Raw genomic sequence first — 15617 nt, forward strand, 5'->3', positions numbered from 1 at the left:
AAGAGGGCGAAACCCTGGGGGGGAGGGGTTGGCGGTGGTCGGAGTCCCGGCCCCCCCACCCCAGCGCGGGCCAAAGAGCAAGACCCCGTCTAAAAAAAAAAAAAAAAAAAAAAAGAGTTGAAGATCCTGGCTAATTGGGGAAGCAAAGGTTTGGATAGCAGAAAAAGAGAGGGAGCTCCTGAGCCAAGGGCAAGGGGTCCACCCCAGGCATGAGGCATGATCCCCCTGAGACTCCTGTTAGGGTGGAGGCAGGTGAAAATCGCTTTCTGAGTGGGAGTCTGAGCTGAAAGGGGTTCTTGCTGATGACCTCTCATTTTGCTTTTGGAGAAATTTACACCAAGGAGGAGGCAAAATGAGAGACTTGGGGAAGGTAGAGAAGGTGGGGAGAGTTGCCTCCGGACCTGGAAAGAGTGGGCCAAGGGTGAGGGAAAGGATCACGAGGAAGCCCCGTGGTGGTGTGGGTACCTGGCTGCAGGTGCCAGGATTTGTTTTTCTGACAGGCTGGTGAAGACAGCAACAGCAAGGGGAGAGGGCAAGCAACCTGAAACAGGCACCCAAGAATGGGGGAAGTATTCTGTTCTGGGGTCATTTTTGCAGGCCCTACCCTCTACAGTCCTGTGTATCTTGAGCCCCTGAGGACATCACTATATTCTGAAATTACATAATAATTGATGCTGGTATTGACAACTGAGTCATCGAGGAAATGTAGACTATGTCCCATGGACTCTGTTTAAGGAGGCCAGGAAGTTAGCAGTAAATTCATTGAAGACAAATTTCCATCCAAAAAAGGCCGGGCACAGTGGCTCACACCTGTAATCCCAGCACTCTGGGAGGCCGAAGTGAGCGAGCGGATCACTTGAGGTCAGGAGTTCAAGACCACCAGCCTGGCCAACATGGCCAACCCCATCTCTACTAAAAATGCAAAAATTAGCTTGGTGTGGTAGGATGTGCCTGTAATCCCAGCTACTCAGAAGGCCAAGACAGGAGAACCTGGGAGGCGGAGGCTACGGCGAGCCGAGATCACATCACTGCACTCCAGCCTGAATGACAAAGTGAGACTCCGTTGGAGAAAAAAAAAAAAAAAAAATTCCATCCAGAATGATGAAAAGAATTGATGCTTCAAGGTGACGATCCTTAGCTTCTGGGATCACGGCTTCATTCAGGACCTTGCTGGGTGTGTGTTGAGAGGGGCTTTTGGAAGGAAGGAACGTCCTCTGTAGAGAGCAGGAACCCTGCCGTTCTCTCGCTGCTGAGCATCTGGAACGCAGTAGGTGCTCAGTAAGCAGCTGCCTAAGGAGTAACTGAATGAGGATCACAGCCCCCAGGGTACTCTTCTGTTCCATAGCCTCCGTTTCCCAAGGAAGAATAGGACGTGCTCTCAGCAGCCCGTCTAGCATCAGTTACGGCGTTCTCACGTTCATGTTGTCCTTTGTAACCTTGAGTTTGGGGTAGTGCTTTTATTCTAAAGTGTTATCTGTGACCTCATTTCATCTTCAGAGCAACTCTGGGGTGGCTGAGTGCATGACCCTGTCCTGGACATGGTGTTGGTACCAGGACTGTGGGAGGGGCAGAGGATCTGGGCTGGGGCTCACAGCCTGTCTGTTTGGTTTCTAGCAACGATCCACGGTGGCATCCATGATGCATCGTCAGGAGACTGTGGAGTGTTTGCGCAAGTTCAACGCCCGGAGAAAACTGAAGGTGAGTGTCATTTCTGGGCTGCCAGCCTCCTTGACATCATGCCTTGCACAAGTGTGGCTCCTGCCCCATTACAGAAGGAAGCTCCCCTCCTGGCTGGAGCTGGGCTCTGAAGGTTGTACATGTCACAGGGGAGGGGGCCCAGAGGCCTGATGTCTTCAGGCTCTATCCTGGACCTGCCTTTGCCTAAGACCAGCCTGCCCTTTTCTAGGGTCTCAGTGAATTCACAGGACCTTCCTCTTTCCCCAGGGTGCCATCCTCACAACCATGCTTGTCTCCAGGAACTTCTCAGGTATGTTTTCCCAGCTGTGTACTTTGATTATGCCGAGGTGAGTGGGTCAGGAATGGGCTGTTGCCATCCCAGGCACCGCTGGGTTTCCTCGGCGTCCTGGGCCACACCTTGACCAGGGCGAGTGAGGATCCTGTTTTGAGGGGCTGCTGCTGCTGAGTCCTGCTCCTGAGATTCAGGGGCTGGACTCACATTTGTGAATTCTATTTCCTAGAACTTCCCAAGGAGTAGCCTGCCCACCTTGCTATGTACCTTGTTTCTCTGGATTCTTATTTAACTCTCTGAAGACTCTCAGCACTTTACAGATTGTAGCCACTCTAGGATCTTGGAGAATGTGCTGGGGGAAGAAAAGAGAGATGAGGTACAGCGAGTCTTCTCAATTGCCAAATTGCCACCATTCATTTGCCTGCTGGGATGATCTCTTACTTCATTTTGCCCAAGTGGAGATGACTAATAGAAATTATTCCAGATGTTTAAACCTTTTGTGGCGACTTGTGCTTAAAATATTCCCTATGATGCTAGCTATAAAAGTGAAGAAATAAAGACCAGCAGGAGAGAGGGAAAGGAACTTGCTTAAATTTGCATGAAGAATTGGGAGAGGTGGGACCAATAATTTGTAAATCACACTTGACATTTCTTTTTAAGATGCAAGACACTCCACTCCCCTCTTGCCCCCACCCTTACCCCAGCCCCTATTATTGTTTGCCTTCAGTTGGGAAGCACAGTGGCTTTTTTGTGAGGAAAAGATTAATGTCGAGACTGAAGACAGAGAGGGCTCTGCCCAGCTTGCCATCTCCTCTGGTCCTCCCTCCCTCTAATCCCTTGCCTCACTGTTTTGGTTCAAGACACCCCTTCTCCTTCCCATAATAAGACTCCCTCCCTTGCTTCCCCTCTGCACCACCATGGAAAGGGGGTTGTGTGGGAGCCTAAACCACCACTCAGTGGGAGCCGCTTCTGAGTATCCATCCTGATGGGCTCACCTGCGCTAGCTCCAGGTAACCCCAAGGGCCTTGGCTGTGAGGATGCTGCAGGCAGGGAGGCCTAGGGCTTGGTAGTGTAGCCTGAGAGCCATGGAGCTCTGGAAGGCCAGGGCTGGATAGTAAGCCTGGGCTGGTGGTACCCTGCCTCAGGCCTCCTTTGACACTGGTTTGGGGCTTGATCTTGTGTCGTGGGTATCCACGACGGGCATACTGTGGTCTGGATCCACCTCTCGCAGATGGGAACGGGGAAGCGTGGCTGGCTGCCTCCAGTGGAGTTGCAACTGTAGTCCCACGCCCTGCTTCTTGTGCTTTAATGACGCAGCTTCTACTTTTTGGGTCTACGAGCCTTTCCAGAGGACATTTAAAGGCGTTTCTGTGCTGCCCCTAGAGCGAAGCTCTGTCCTCTCTCCCCTCTAAGTTGAAGAAATGTGAAGTCAGAATGCTGCTTTTCTTTTAGCCCGGCCAGTCAATAGCAAGGGCCCTGTCTTGTGGCCCCGGGCCTCCATGTCAGCCTCCCCCTCCATTTCAGGAAACTGGCATCCTGGTTTCAGGAAATCGAGTGTTAGGACAAAGCATTTTATTCATCCCTATAGCGCCTCGTGTTCTTATTGGCCAGACCTAGACTGGCCTTTGAGCTCACTTTGCCTTGGGTCAGAGGAGACAAACAATGCCGCAAGCATTCCAGGATGTCCTCTTCTGCCCTGACTCTGGGACAGGTGAGGACAGAGTCTGTCCGGAAGCTTCTGCAGAAAGAGGTGTCTATGGATGCAATCAAGAAGGAAGGGCACCGATATATTTCCCTAGGGCTGTTTTTTCAGTTGACCCCCAATAGGAGATGTGGCTCAGCCTGGACTCTAGCAGTTTGGCTAACAGCGAATTGGGGCCTCCAGAGTGTATTGCTTCAGCAGCCTTTGTTTTCTTTCTGGGGCTTATCTCTTGGGTACCTTCTCCCTCAGCACACTGCGACACACAGACTGAAAATGCTGCCTCTCCCGGCTACCTCCCTTAAGACAGGGACCTGTGTCTCTGAGGGGCTGGGGGGCATGGAGCTGGGGCCCGCCAGTAAACTTAGTTGCACAAGGGCCACAGACCCTCCCTGGGTCTCACACACCAGTCCCTCTAGTGTGTGGGATGTAGAGAGGGGAGAGGGCTGCTCTGCGCCCCCGGCTCACTCATTGTGGGCTCATTTAGCTTCTAAAGAGGGAAGGACTAAAAGGGAGGGCTTTTCATCACAGCCTTAAGCTAGGGCCGGGCTACCTGAGAAGGGGCACCTGCCTCTCACCGGCTCAAGCACTTCGCCATGGACCCTCCCCTGAGGGGGTCATGAGACAGGCACTGCTGCCCTCTCCATCTGGTGGGGATGCAGTGTTCCCTATGCCCTGGCCCAGCCCGGTCCTCCCAGGCTCCCAGACTGCTGCAGGGCTGGCTGTGCCTGCCTCCTCGGCCTGCCCTCGGCGCTCTGCTCCCCCAGCTCGGCTGGCTTGGCCACGCCGCCTGGGCTGCGCCTTGCGCTGGGGCATGCTCGCTGCTGACGGCCCCGTGGCTTTGCGGGGCTCTGTGCACTGAGAGACTGTATCCCCTCAGTTGGCAGGCAGAGCTCCGCCCCCGCCTCGCCTGCCGCGAGCGCCGCCGGCCTGGCCGGGCAAGGTACGTGGCATGAGTCCTCCCCGACCGCCTGCCTCGGCCCCCTGCCACCCCACCAGGAGGGCCAGCATGCCAGGCCCACTCACCAGGGAGGCGAGTCCCATGCTTGCGGGCTGAGATGGGCATGCCGGATGGACTACCTAACTTGGCATCTGCAAGCGCATTGTTGTTACGGAGCCCCCTAACCAGCCATGCATGCTGGGCGCTTGCCAACTCAGGGGGCAGTAGCCTGGGGGCGTGGAGCCGGGCAGCGGGAAACTTGCCAAGAGCCCGACGCCCTGGGAGGGTCGCAGCCGACAGTGGGCCCTCAGAGACAGTGCTGGGCATTGCCCTGAGCTGCCTGGTGCTAGGACTAGACTTCCGCAGCACTGTTTAAGACCCCACGGAGGAGCTGCGCCCCTCAAAATTGTGAAGTCTGGCGCTTTCAGGCCTCCAGGTCTGAAAGGCTCCAGAGTGCAGAAGCCTCAGAGCCAGCTGTTCCTGGGTTCAGATCCTAGCCTTGCCACACCCTGAGCGAGTCACATCAGCTCTCCCAGCCTTAGTGTCCTCACCTCCCCAACGGGGATGATATATTACATGGTGGTTCTTAAGATCACCCTGTCGAAGGCTCTCAGCCCCGCCTGTGCAGTACAGCCGTTACCTGGGAGCTCATAAGAAGTCTTAATGCCAGGAGCCCACCCCAGACAATAAAATCAGAGCCTTGGGGATAGGATAGGTTATATGCTTTTTTAAGCTCCCAGGTGATCCTAATGGGCAACCAGTGTTGAGAGCTGGCTGGTGAATGGAAAGCACTTAGACAGTGGTAGGTCAGGCACAGGAGTCAACACATTTAAAAAACAACATTCAAACCCAGCACAACATAAGATCAAAGACCTTTTTCTAGAGCCAGAATTCTTGTAATGGGAGGACCCCTAGTCTCACTGGAGAGAGACGGAACACAGATTGGGGAGGAATGGCTACCCAAAGGGCAGGAGGGTGGCAGCAATAGTGACAACGATGGTGGACACTTACTGAGTACTTGCTATATGCCAGGTACTCTGCTAAGTGCTTTTCATGCATAATCCCACTGGATTCCCACCACTGTTCTGTGATGTCGACCCTACTTTATCCTATTTTATAGATAAAGAAATTGAGGCTCAGAGAGGTTAAGTAACTCACCAAAGGTCACACAGCTGGCAAGTGGTGGAACCAAGATAAAAACCCAAGGCAGGCAGTCCAGGTGGATCAGACAGTTGGGCTGATTCCATCTCCCTGTGCCTCCCAGACTCTCCTCCCCACTGTCTGCTGCCTTCCTGTGGCCTTTTGTGGCCAGCTGGTATCACCAGCCTTCTGGCACAGAGCTCATCAGCCTGGAGCGTCACCCCATGCCTGGCTAGAATCTGTTTGACAGCTCATTATTCTGCCCAGTCCTTCCTGCTCACGGGTCCAGAGAGTGGACACTGGGGAAAAGGGTGGCAGCTAGGACCCAGTGAACCTGGTGAGGACCTGCCCAGTGAAGGCTTCAACCCCCTGGCAAAACCCTCCTGTAGGTGGTCCTGGTTTCTGTATCTGTGTCTGTCTGTCCTCTGGTCTCCTGTGTGAACTGTGACACTCTGCTTCTTGAGAACACTCAGGAGATGTCTTGCATCCTTGCGGTTTGGCCATCCAGAGAACTGCCATGGCACCTAGGGATGGAGCCCTCACCCTTTCACCCTGGCACTCTGCTTCCAGGCCTGGGTGGAAGCTGTCAAAGGCAGAGTCCCCAGTGTCCCAGGCAGCTCCAGTACTGAGCATGGTTTCTCCTCTAAGTGCCGTGCATCCATGCCCTCTTTCCTGCAGAGGAGATCCTGAGGTGCCACCCTGAGGGCTCTGACGCCACTTGAGATCGCCTTCTTGCCAAGAGGCTAGAGGAAGTGCCTCTTTCGGGGGTTTCGGGAGATCCTTGGCCCCCTTGTCAGACACAGCACTCTCTTGTGGATCTGGCTGCCGGACTTCAGGTGGGGGAGAGGGTACAGTGCAGGAGACTTGATTTTCCTCTTTGTTTTCACAGCTGCCAAAAGCCTATTGAACAAGAAGTCGGATGGCGGTGTCAAGGTAAGTGTCTCCAGCCTCTGAACAGACTGACCTCTTTATCCCCGCAGTCACTATGGGAATTCTTGGCACCTGGTTCCACCTTTCCCAGGGAATCTTCCTATTCTTGCTAGTCTGCTTTAAACCAGATGCCTTTGTGCTCAGAACAGAAGGTTTCGCTGGCCTGAGAGGGAAGTAGGGAGGTATTTTTCCTGGCCCTAGCTGGATGGGAATGACTCAGGGGAAGTGATCCAAATCATAGTTTATACCAGAGCTGAATCCGGAACCTGACTTCCACACGGATGCTTCATCTCCAGGGCTTGACTCTGGGTTTTTTAGGTCATTTGGTTATCTTTCTTTTTTTCCTTTTTATCACAAACCCTTTTAATCAAGTGAAAGCCAAGTTTGACTGAGTGATTTAGGCAGGGTATGGGGCTTGGAACCTGAAACCACTCTCCTTTTGGTCTTTTTCCTTCTCTCTACAACACTTTCAGATCCCACTGAGTGCCAGAGCCTCGAGCTTTCTTGATGCATAGGCTCCTCAGGAAAAGGCAAGGGCCATGGTGGATCACGGCTTGTTCCCACTGGGTGAGGGAGCTTTTCCCATGGGACTGGGGCAAGAGGAGGGACCTGGGACTCACCAGGAGCCCTGCTGGGAATGGCTGCTTGGCCAAGGTAGAGGAGAGGTGGCTGGGGCTACCCACAGGGCCCAAGACATTCTGTAGATGCTTTGGGGACAGAAAGGATCCTGGGGCTAGGGCATTGGGTAGGAGCTCATGCTATCTTGAAGCCTCCCAACTTATACTCTAGACTAGATTTTCACTGGACCTTTTCCCAAGATCTTGCGTCCACAGCTGAGATACACACATGCGCCCCGTTCCCTCCCCACTCCCTCCTCTTTCCCTTATTCTCTGCATGCCTGCTTCTCTGTCCTTCCACTCCTTGCAGGGGAGCTTGGGCTCCACGCACACCCTCTGACATGGAGCTGGGGGCATCGTGCAGTCCCCAAGCTCTGCCCCTGAGCTAGATGGATGGAGCCAGGTGAGGAAAAGGGGCAGGTTTAGTTGGAGAGAGTGTTTAATAAGTACCTGTCCGTCAGAGGTCTATGCAGCATTCTGTTCTGAGGGGTACATAACAGAGGTGTAAGAGCGGGTGTGGCTTTCAGTCGCCATAGGAAGGGGGCCGTGCCCTGGAGTCAGCTGAGCGCTGCTAGTGGACCCACGTGAGATGGTTTAGTCCAGGAAGCTCATAGGAGAGAGCTTACTGGAGAAAGCTGCAGGGACATAGGTGAGACTCACTTTGCAGTTTTACTTTCTGCTATATGTTTTCTTTAAATTAAGAATATGTGCCAGGCTTCGTGGCTCACTCCTGTAATCCCAGCACTTTGGGAGGCCAAGGCAGGTGGATCACCTGAGGTCAAGAGTTCAAGACCAGCCTGGCCAACCTGGTGAAACTCCGTCTCTACAAAAATACAAAAATTAGCCAGTCATAATGGCCAGTGCCTGTAATCCCAGCTACTCGGGAGGCTGAGGCAGGAGAATGGCTTGAACCCGGGAGGCGGAGGTTGTGAGCCAAGGTTGCGCCATTGCACTCCAGCCTGGGCAACAGAGCAAGACTCCATCTGAAAATAAAGAAAAGAGAAAAGAAAAGAACATGCCATTTCTGTAACTTAAAAACAACAAATTATATGTGTATGGGTTCTCCTATACATATTGATGTTCTCTGCCCAATGAGAACACAGGGTGTGTGGTAGAGGGATGTCAAAAATATGGTTGGATCAGTCTTATCAGGCAGAATTGGAAGTTTCTGTGTCAGACTGTGGGAAATACCGTAGGCTATGGAGCAGGGAAGCTATGGTGAGAGTGCTGATAGAAATGATTTGGCAAGCCGGGTGCAGTGGCTTCACTCCTGTAATCCCAGCATTTTGGGATGCTGAGGTAAGAGGATTGTTTGAGTCCAGGAGTTCGAGACCAGCCTAGGCCAAACCTTGTCTGTGGGGGGAGAAAAAAATTAACTGGGCATAGTGATGTGTACCTGTAGTCACAGCTACTTGGGAAGCTGAGGTGAGAGAATTGCCTAAGCCCAGGGAATTCGAGCCTGCAGTGAGCCAAGATCAAGCTACTCCACTCTCCAGCCTGGGTGACAGAGTGAAACCCTGTCTCAAAAAATAACCAAAAAAAAAGATACCTGCCATGCCCCTGGGAGTTGGGAAGGCAAAACTTAATCCACCTTTTAAAGTGTTCACAGTGGGAGAGACACAAGGCAGCTACTGGTTCTCTGCAGTCTGCTAAGGTCTCAGGGAGGTGTGCACCCGGCAGGTGCTGGGGGAGCAGACAGATAAACATCCAAACCAGGACAGGAATCTTCCGGAAGGAGACAGCCCAGGAATTGAGCTTGAGGGAGTAGCTGGATTTTGCTGGGTTAAGGAGCAAACAGGAGGGGAGGGATAGTCCAGGCAGAGGGAAGAGTGCATGTGAAGATACACGAGGTTGAAACAGCATGATGATTCTGGGAACTTCAGTATCTTCTTTATGGCTGAAGGGAAGAGCAATTGCGTAAAATGAGACCTGAAATAAAGCAGTGACTGCTGAGGTGGAGGGGAGAGGATGGATACAGGCACCATTACAGAACAAGTTTCCAGCCAACCTTTCTAGATACTACTGGTCTCAAAGATGAAGGTCATGTGCAGCCATGTAAGATTAGCCCAAGGAGCCAGCTCAAACCATGCACATCCAGGGCCCAGCTTGGAATTTATATTCTGGAGGTCTTGGCTGGGAGGCAGAATCTGTGAATTTTAACACTTTCATGCATCCAAAGCACATGAAGGTTTGAGAGTCTGGTAAAGGCAAAATTTCGGGGTTATGTCTTAAGAAAGGGCTGGAACAAGAGTCGGCAAAGAAATGGAGGCAGGACAGAGAGGTAGGGGAAAAACAGACGTGTAGCAGCAGCAGCAGCAGCAGCTCTTCCAGGAACCATGAGGATGAGGGCTGGGCAGACACATCATTAAGTAAAGGCTCTAAATGAGGACATGTGTGGGGAACCTAGCCCTGCAATGTGTTATGTGTCTGACCCTGATACGTGCTCAGTAAATAAGTTTTATGCCACATTCTTTTGAGAAAAGAGCTTCAGTATTATGGTGGGAACCAGAGGCTAGTGACCACCCAAAATTAAAAGGCCAACCACATATTCATAGCAGTTGTGATGGGAGGGGTTGATATTTTTATTGAAAGAGTTTCTGTAACAAATAATTCCTCTTAAAACCCAGTAGAGGCTGGGCACGGTGGCTCATACCTGTAATCCCAGAACTTTGGGAGGCCGAGGCAGGCTGATCACTCAAGGCCAGGAGTTCGAGACCAGCCTGGCCAACATAGTGAAACCCCGTCTCTACTAAAAATACAAAAATTAGCTGGGTGTGGTGGCACATGCCTATAGTCCCAGCTACTCGGGAGGCTGAGGTAGGAGAATCACTTGAACCTGGGAGGCAGAGGTTGCCGTGAGCCAAGATCACGCCACTGCACTCCAGATTGGGGGACAGAGCAAGACTCCATCTCAAAACAAACAAACAAAAAACAGTAGATAGATGATCAAAGAAAATAAACTGACAACCTGAAAACGAGGAAGTAGAACTGGATAACAAATGTGGAAAACTTTCTAGCCTCACTAGTATCAGAGAAATGCAAATTGAAACAAGGTGCCATTTTTGGACTCTTTAGCTAGTGATGATAGTGAAAACCAGATTGGTCCTTTCTAAAACAGCCTGCGTGTCAAAGCCATAAAAATGCTTCTACCTCTTTTACCCTGTTAATTCTACTTCTGGGAGTTTTTCCTAAAGAAATAATTCAAAATAGGGAAAAGCTAAAAGCAGAAAAATGTTGAACATGACATTATTTATAACTGAAAAGATTGGAGGCTGGGCACAGTGGCTTATGCCTGTAATCTTAGCATTTTGTGAGGCCAAGTTGGGAGGATTGCTTGAACCCAGGAGTTTGAGACCAGCCTGGGAAATGTAGTGAGACCCCATCTCTAAAAAAAAAAAAAAAAAAGCCGAGCTTGGTGGAACGTGCCTGTAGTCCCAGCTACTTTGGGAGACTGAGGTGGGAAGATTGCTTGAGCCCAGGAGGTTGAGGTTACAGTGAGCCAGGATCACACCACTGCACTCCAGCCTGGGTTACAGAATGAGGCTCTGTTTAAAAAAAAAAAAAGAAGAAGAAAAAAAGAGATTGGAGACAATTTGAAAAGCCAGTAAGGAGCCAGCCACAGTGGTGCATACCTGTAGTCCCAGCTACTCAGGAGGCTGTGGCAGGAGAGAATTGCTTGAGCCCAGGAATTTGAGGCCAGCTGGGCATCATAGTGAGACCCTCAACTCTTAAAAATGTTTTTAAATTTAAAAATAAAAAGATCTTTTAAAAGCCAATAAATGACTAAATAATTATGGGAAATCTATGTAATAAACTATTACAAAATATTAATTTTCATGACTATAGGGATGTTTAAGTGAAAAAGTGCAGAAATGTTTTATATTAAGTGAAGGAAGTGGCATATAAAGGAGTACAGACAAGCCAGGCACCGTGGCTCACACCTGTAATCCCAGCACTTTGGGAGCCCAAGGTGGGCGGATCACGAGGTCAGGAGATCAAGACCAGCCTGGCCAACATGGTGAAACCCTGTCTCTACTAAAAGTACAAAAATTAGCTGGGCATGGTGGCACTTGCCTGTAATCCCAGCTACTCAGAAGGCTGAGGCAAGAGAATCGCTTGAACTAGGGAGTTGGAGGTTGCAGTGAGCCAAGATCGCGCCACTGCACTCTAGCCTGGTGACAGAGCAAGATTCTGTCTCAAAAAATAAAATAAATAAAGGAGTACATACATTATCATCTAAATTTGGTTTGAAGAAACGTGTTTGTAGATATTTATTCAGTATATAATATGTGGATAAAAAGGGACTGGAAGAAAGCCCACTGAAGTGTCAACAGTAACTTCACCAGGTGATGGGAATTTGAGAACCTTTTTTTCTTATACATTTTTCTGTATCCTACATTTTTCATCTAGATTGTGCACTACTGTTATCAGAATTTTTTTAAAAATACTATTTTTTTTTTTTAAAGTAAAGCATAATACCAGGTGTGACAGCTCATGCCTGTTAATCCCAGCTACTTGTGAGGCTGAGGTGGGAGAATTGCTTGAACCCAGGAGGTCCAGCCTGGGTAACATAAGCAAGACTCCATCTCAATTAAAAAAAAAAAAAAGAAAAGAGATAGGGCATATGCTTGTATTATTGTATGTTATAACGATATCTTTTTTTTTTTGTTTTTTGAGACAGGGTCTCACTCTGTCCCCCAGGCTGGAGCATAGTGGTGTGATCTCGGCTCGCTTCTACCTCCACCTTCTGGACTCAAGTGATTCTCCCACCTCAGCCTCCTGAGTAGCTGGGAATATGGGCATGTGCCATCACGCCCAGCTGATTTTTGTGTGTTTAGTAGAGACGGGGTTTCACCATGTTGCCCAGGCTAGTCTTGAACTCCTGAGCTCAGGTGATCCGCCCGCCTCGACCTCCCAAAGTGCTGGGGTTATAAGCATGAGCCACCACGCCTGGCCTATAATGATATCTTAAAAGATTGCTTTCTTTTTGTTTTTTGTTTTTTGTTTTTTTGACGGAGTCTCACTCTCACCCAGGCTGGAGTGCAATGGCGCGGTCTTGGCTCACTGCAATCTCCGCCTCCCGGGTTCAAACAATTCTCCAACCTCAGCCTCCCAAGTAGCTGGGACTACAGGCACGTGCCACCATACCCGTCTAATTTTTGTATTTTTAGTAGAGACGGGGTTTTGCTATGTTGGCCAGGCTGGTCTCGGTCTCCTGACCTCGTGATCCACCTGCCTTGGCCTCCCAAAGTGCTGGGATTACAGGCATGAACCACCACACCTGGCTGACTGCATTTTTTAAACAGACTGGAAGATTTTGCTAGGAGTATGAGTGGTTTTCCCATGCCCCTTCTGTTTTCCAAATTGCTTGTGTTGTGGCTGCAGTCCTTTTATAATATGAAACAGGTAAATAACAACTGATGTTGTGGCTGCATCAAAGGGGTGACAAATGAAAAGGAGAGGACAAAGCAAAAGAGTCTGACCTTTCCAGGCTCTCCTGAAAGTCAAGGTTTTGATCAATGTTATGAGGGAGGCCTGTGAAGTAGCTCAGACGGTCTTGAGCTTTCAGCATCATGGATTCTTCTTTTAGATCCCATCTTCCCTTCCCAACTCCCCCTCCTCAATTCCTACCGCTTAAGTGTCCATAGAGCAATTTCTTTTTAACTGTTCAGAAGCTTTCTGCAAGATGTTCGAAATACTAGCGTTGGTTTGAGCAGCTAGTCTATCTTGTGCTCTTGATTTGGGGGACTTGGCTTCTATTTAGATTTCTTTGAAGGTGGATGCCAGTGACCCAGGGTCTGTGGAAGAGTAAGAGCCACTTGTGAGGATAAGACTGAAGAGGCCACAAACTCTCAGATCCTGAGAGGGTAGGACAACTCGTGCCTTCTGCTAGTCCCAAGGCCAGAATGGCCATCCTATCTTTAAAAAAGAAAGTTATTTCCCTAAGTACTATTTGAATTATTTTGTTTAAATTAAGTATGGGAAAGAGGTTTGAACCCTTTTCCAGCTTAAAATTTTAAATAAATATACAGTTTTTAAGTAAAAGTGAGATATGATTCTTTAGAAATCATCTGACATTTAGCCAGGCATGGTGGTGTGCACCTGTAGTCCTAGCTACTCAGGAGGCTGAAGCGGGAGGATCCCTTGAGCCCAGGAGGTTGAGACTACAGTGAGCCGTGATCATGCCAGTACTTCAGCCTGAGCAATAGAGCAAGACCTTATCTCTAAAAAAAATAATAAAAAGACTTCACATTTAGACAATGTGGTAGTGTGCTGGTTCAGAAGGAGCCCAGCTATGCATGGCTAAGGGCAAATCCCTGAAAGGATGGACAAGGAAATTGAAAAATGTTCACTAACCTGAGAAACAGTCTTTGGAAAAAGGTGATCTCAGGTTCTCATGCAGGACAATTTAGGAAAAATAGAGCCAGCCAGGAGAAGGCTGAGAACTTATTCCCCATTAGTCAAAAATCTGCTTTAAGTCAAGATCCTGCAATGGCCTTTGACAACAGGGCCCTGAAAATCACCAGAACCAAGCCTGGGCCTGGTGAGTGAGTGCCTGCATAGAGTTCTTGCTGCTGTGATTCAGTGCAAGTTAGAAACCTATGCTCTTCTTTTTTTTTTTTTTTTTTTTTTTTTTTTTTTTTTTTTTTTGAGACGGAGTCTCACTGTGTCTCCCAGGCTGGAGTGCAGTGGCGCAATCTCGGCTCACTGCAAGCTCCGCCCCCCGGGTTCACGCCATTCTCCCGCCTCAGCCTCCCGAGTAGCTGGGACTACAGGCGTCCGCTACTGCGCCCGGCTAGGTTTTTGTATTTTTAGTAGAGACGGGGTTTCACCGTGTTCGCCAGGATGGTCTCGATCTCCTGACCTTGTGATCCACCCGCCTCGGCCTCCCAAAGTGCTGGGATTACAGGCTTGAGCCACCGCGCCCGGCCCCTATGCTCTTCTTTAGCCTGGGGAAAACCAACGTCCGCAAACCCAGCTTACTCAGCAAACGATCGATCGTGGCCTGTATGCTAACTATAAGGCATGTTGCTAGGTACCGTGGAAATTCTAAAGAGACATAAGATAAGAACCTTCCTGAAAGCAGTAACACTTTAGTTGGGTAAAGGGATAAGGAGATACACACACACACACACACACACACACACACAGCTACCTATGTTATATATATGAATATAAGGGAACTCTCTCTTTTTGAGGGATAATCTTAGAAGTAAAATCTCATATTTGAGCATATTTAAAAGGCCACTGTAAGGCCGGGCGCCGTAGCTCACGCCTGTAATCCCAGCACGTTGGGAGGCCGAGACGGGTGGATCACCTGAGGTCAGGAGTTTGAGACCAGCCTGGCCAGCATGGCAAAACCCGGTCTCTACTAAAAATACAAAAAATTAGCGGGGCGTGGTGGTGGGCACCTGTAATCCCAGCTACTCAGGAGGCTAAGGCAGGAGAATTGCTTGAACCCAGGAGGCGGAGGTTGCAGTGAGCCGAGATCACGCCACCGTACTCCAGCCTAGGCAACAGAGCGAGACTCCATTAAAAAATAAATAAATAAATAAATAAATAAATAAATAAATAAAAGGCCAATGTAAAAGAGGCTTAACTATATTTAGGTTTTTCTTTTCCTTTAGATCTAATTCTAAATTATGGACCATTGTCAATATTTGTAGCCTCTTTCATTGATTATAATAATAATCCTTGAAAATGCCTTCTAAAGAATGCTGGCCCCTTGAGAGCAGGAGCAGTTTATCAGCTGTGTTTACTGTACCTGAAACAGCCCTCAGTGTTTGCTGGACATTGTTAAATGTATGTGCAAAAGTTGAATGACAGACGGACATATTCTGGGGGGACCTTACCCCCAGTGAGCTAATGACGACATTCATAATGACCCTTCACCTTTTAGATGCAGTCTTCTGGGATATATTTTTAGCGTTCCGCGTGGTCTTCATCTTGATGCGTCTGTTTCACATGTGAACGTAAAGTTCGTGAGCATTTAGTTGAGGCTGAGGAATCACTGCTTTCAACATTCCTTGTGGCTTACATCCCTGCATTTTTATGATCACTGTAGTTTTAATCACTGGCACTCCTTCGTTTCCATTTCCCACGAATTGCAAAATGCTATAAAAAATTCAAATACTGTAAACAAGCGTGGCTATACCGACAAAGGAAGGCCAACATTTAACTGCTAGGTGATTTTCAAAGCTCAGCATCTTTATCTAAAAAGCATAGTAGGGGTGCAGCGAAGTCAGAAGTCAAATTTTATTAAAGCTGAGGACAGCCTATAGTAGCTTTTGCTTTTTCCCTGGTGGCTGCTCACTTGAATTT

General features: G+C 49.3%; 1 protein-coding gene across 10 annotated transcripts in view; it reads left to right on the forward strand.

Moving 5' to 3' along the window:
• The window catches only part of CAMK2G (calcium/calmodulin dependent protein kinase II gamma), a 63042-nt gene that overhangs the window by 31161 nt on the left and 16264 nt on the right, over positions 1-15617 (forward strand). For 5 of the 10 annotated variants that reach the window (XM_025395872.1, XM_025395878.1, XM_025395876.1 and 2 more), the window contains exons 11-14: positions 1615-1698; positions 1945-1987; positions 4549-4611; positions 6638-6681. In XM_025395872.1, coding sequence (XP_025251657.1) covers positions 1615-1698; positions 1945-1987; positions 4549-4611; positions 6638-6681 — 234 coding nt within the window. The remainder of the gene's footprint in view (positions 1-1614; positions 1699-1944; positions 1988-4548; positions 4612-6637; positions 6682-15617) is intronic. The other 5 variants (XM_025395873.1, XM_025395879.1, XM_025395880.1 and 2 more) reach the window with 1 other exon arrangement.

The sequence above is a fragment of the Theropithecus gelada genome, chromosome 9 (genome assembly GCF_003255815.1).
Source record: "Theropithecus gelada isolate Dixy chromosome 9, Tgel_1.0, whole genome shotgun sequence".
Taxonomy (NCBI): domain Eukaryota; kingdom Metazoa; phylum Chordata; class Mammalia; order Primates; family Cercopithecidae; genus Theropithecus; species Theropithecus gelada.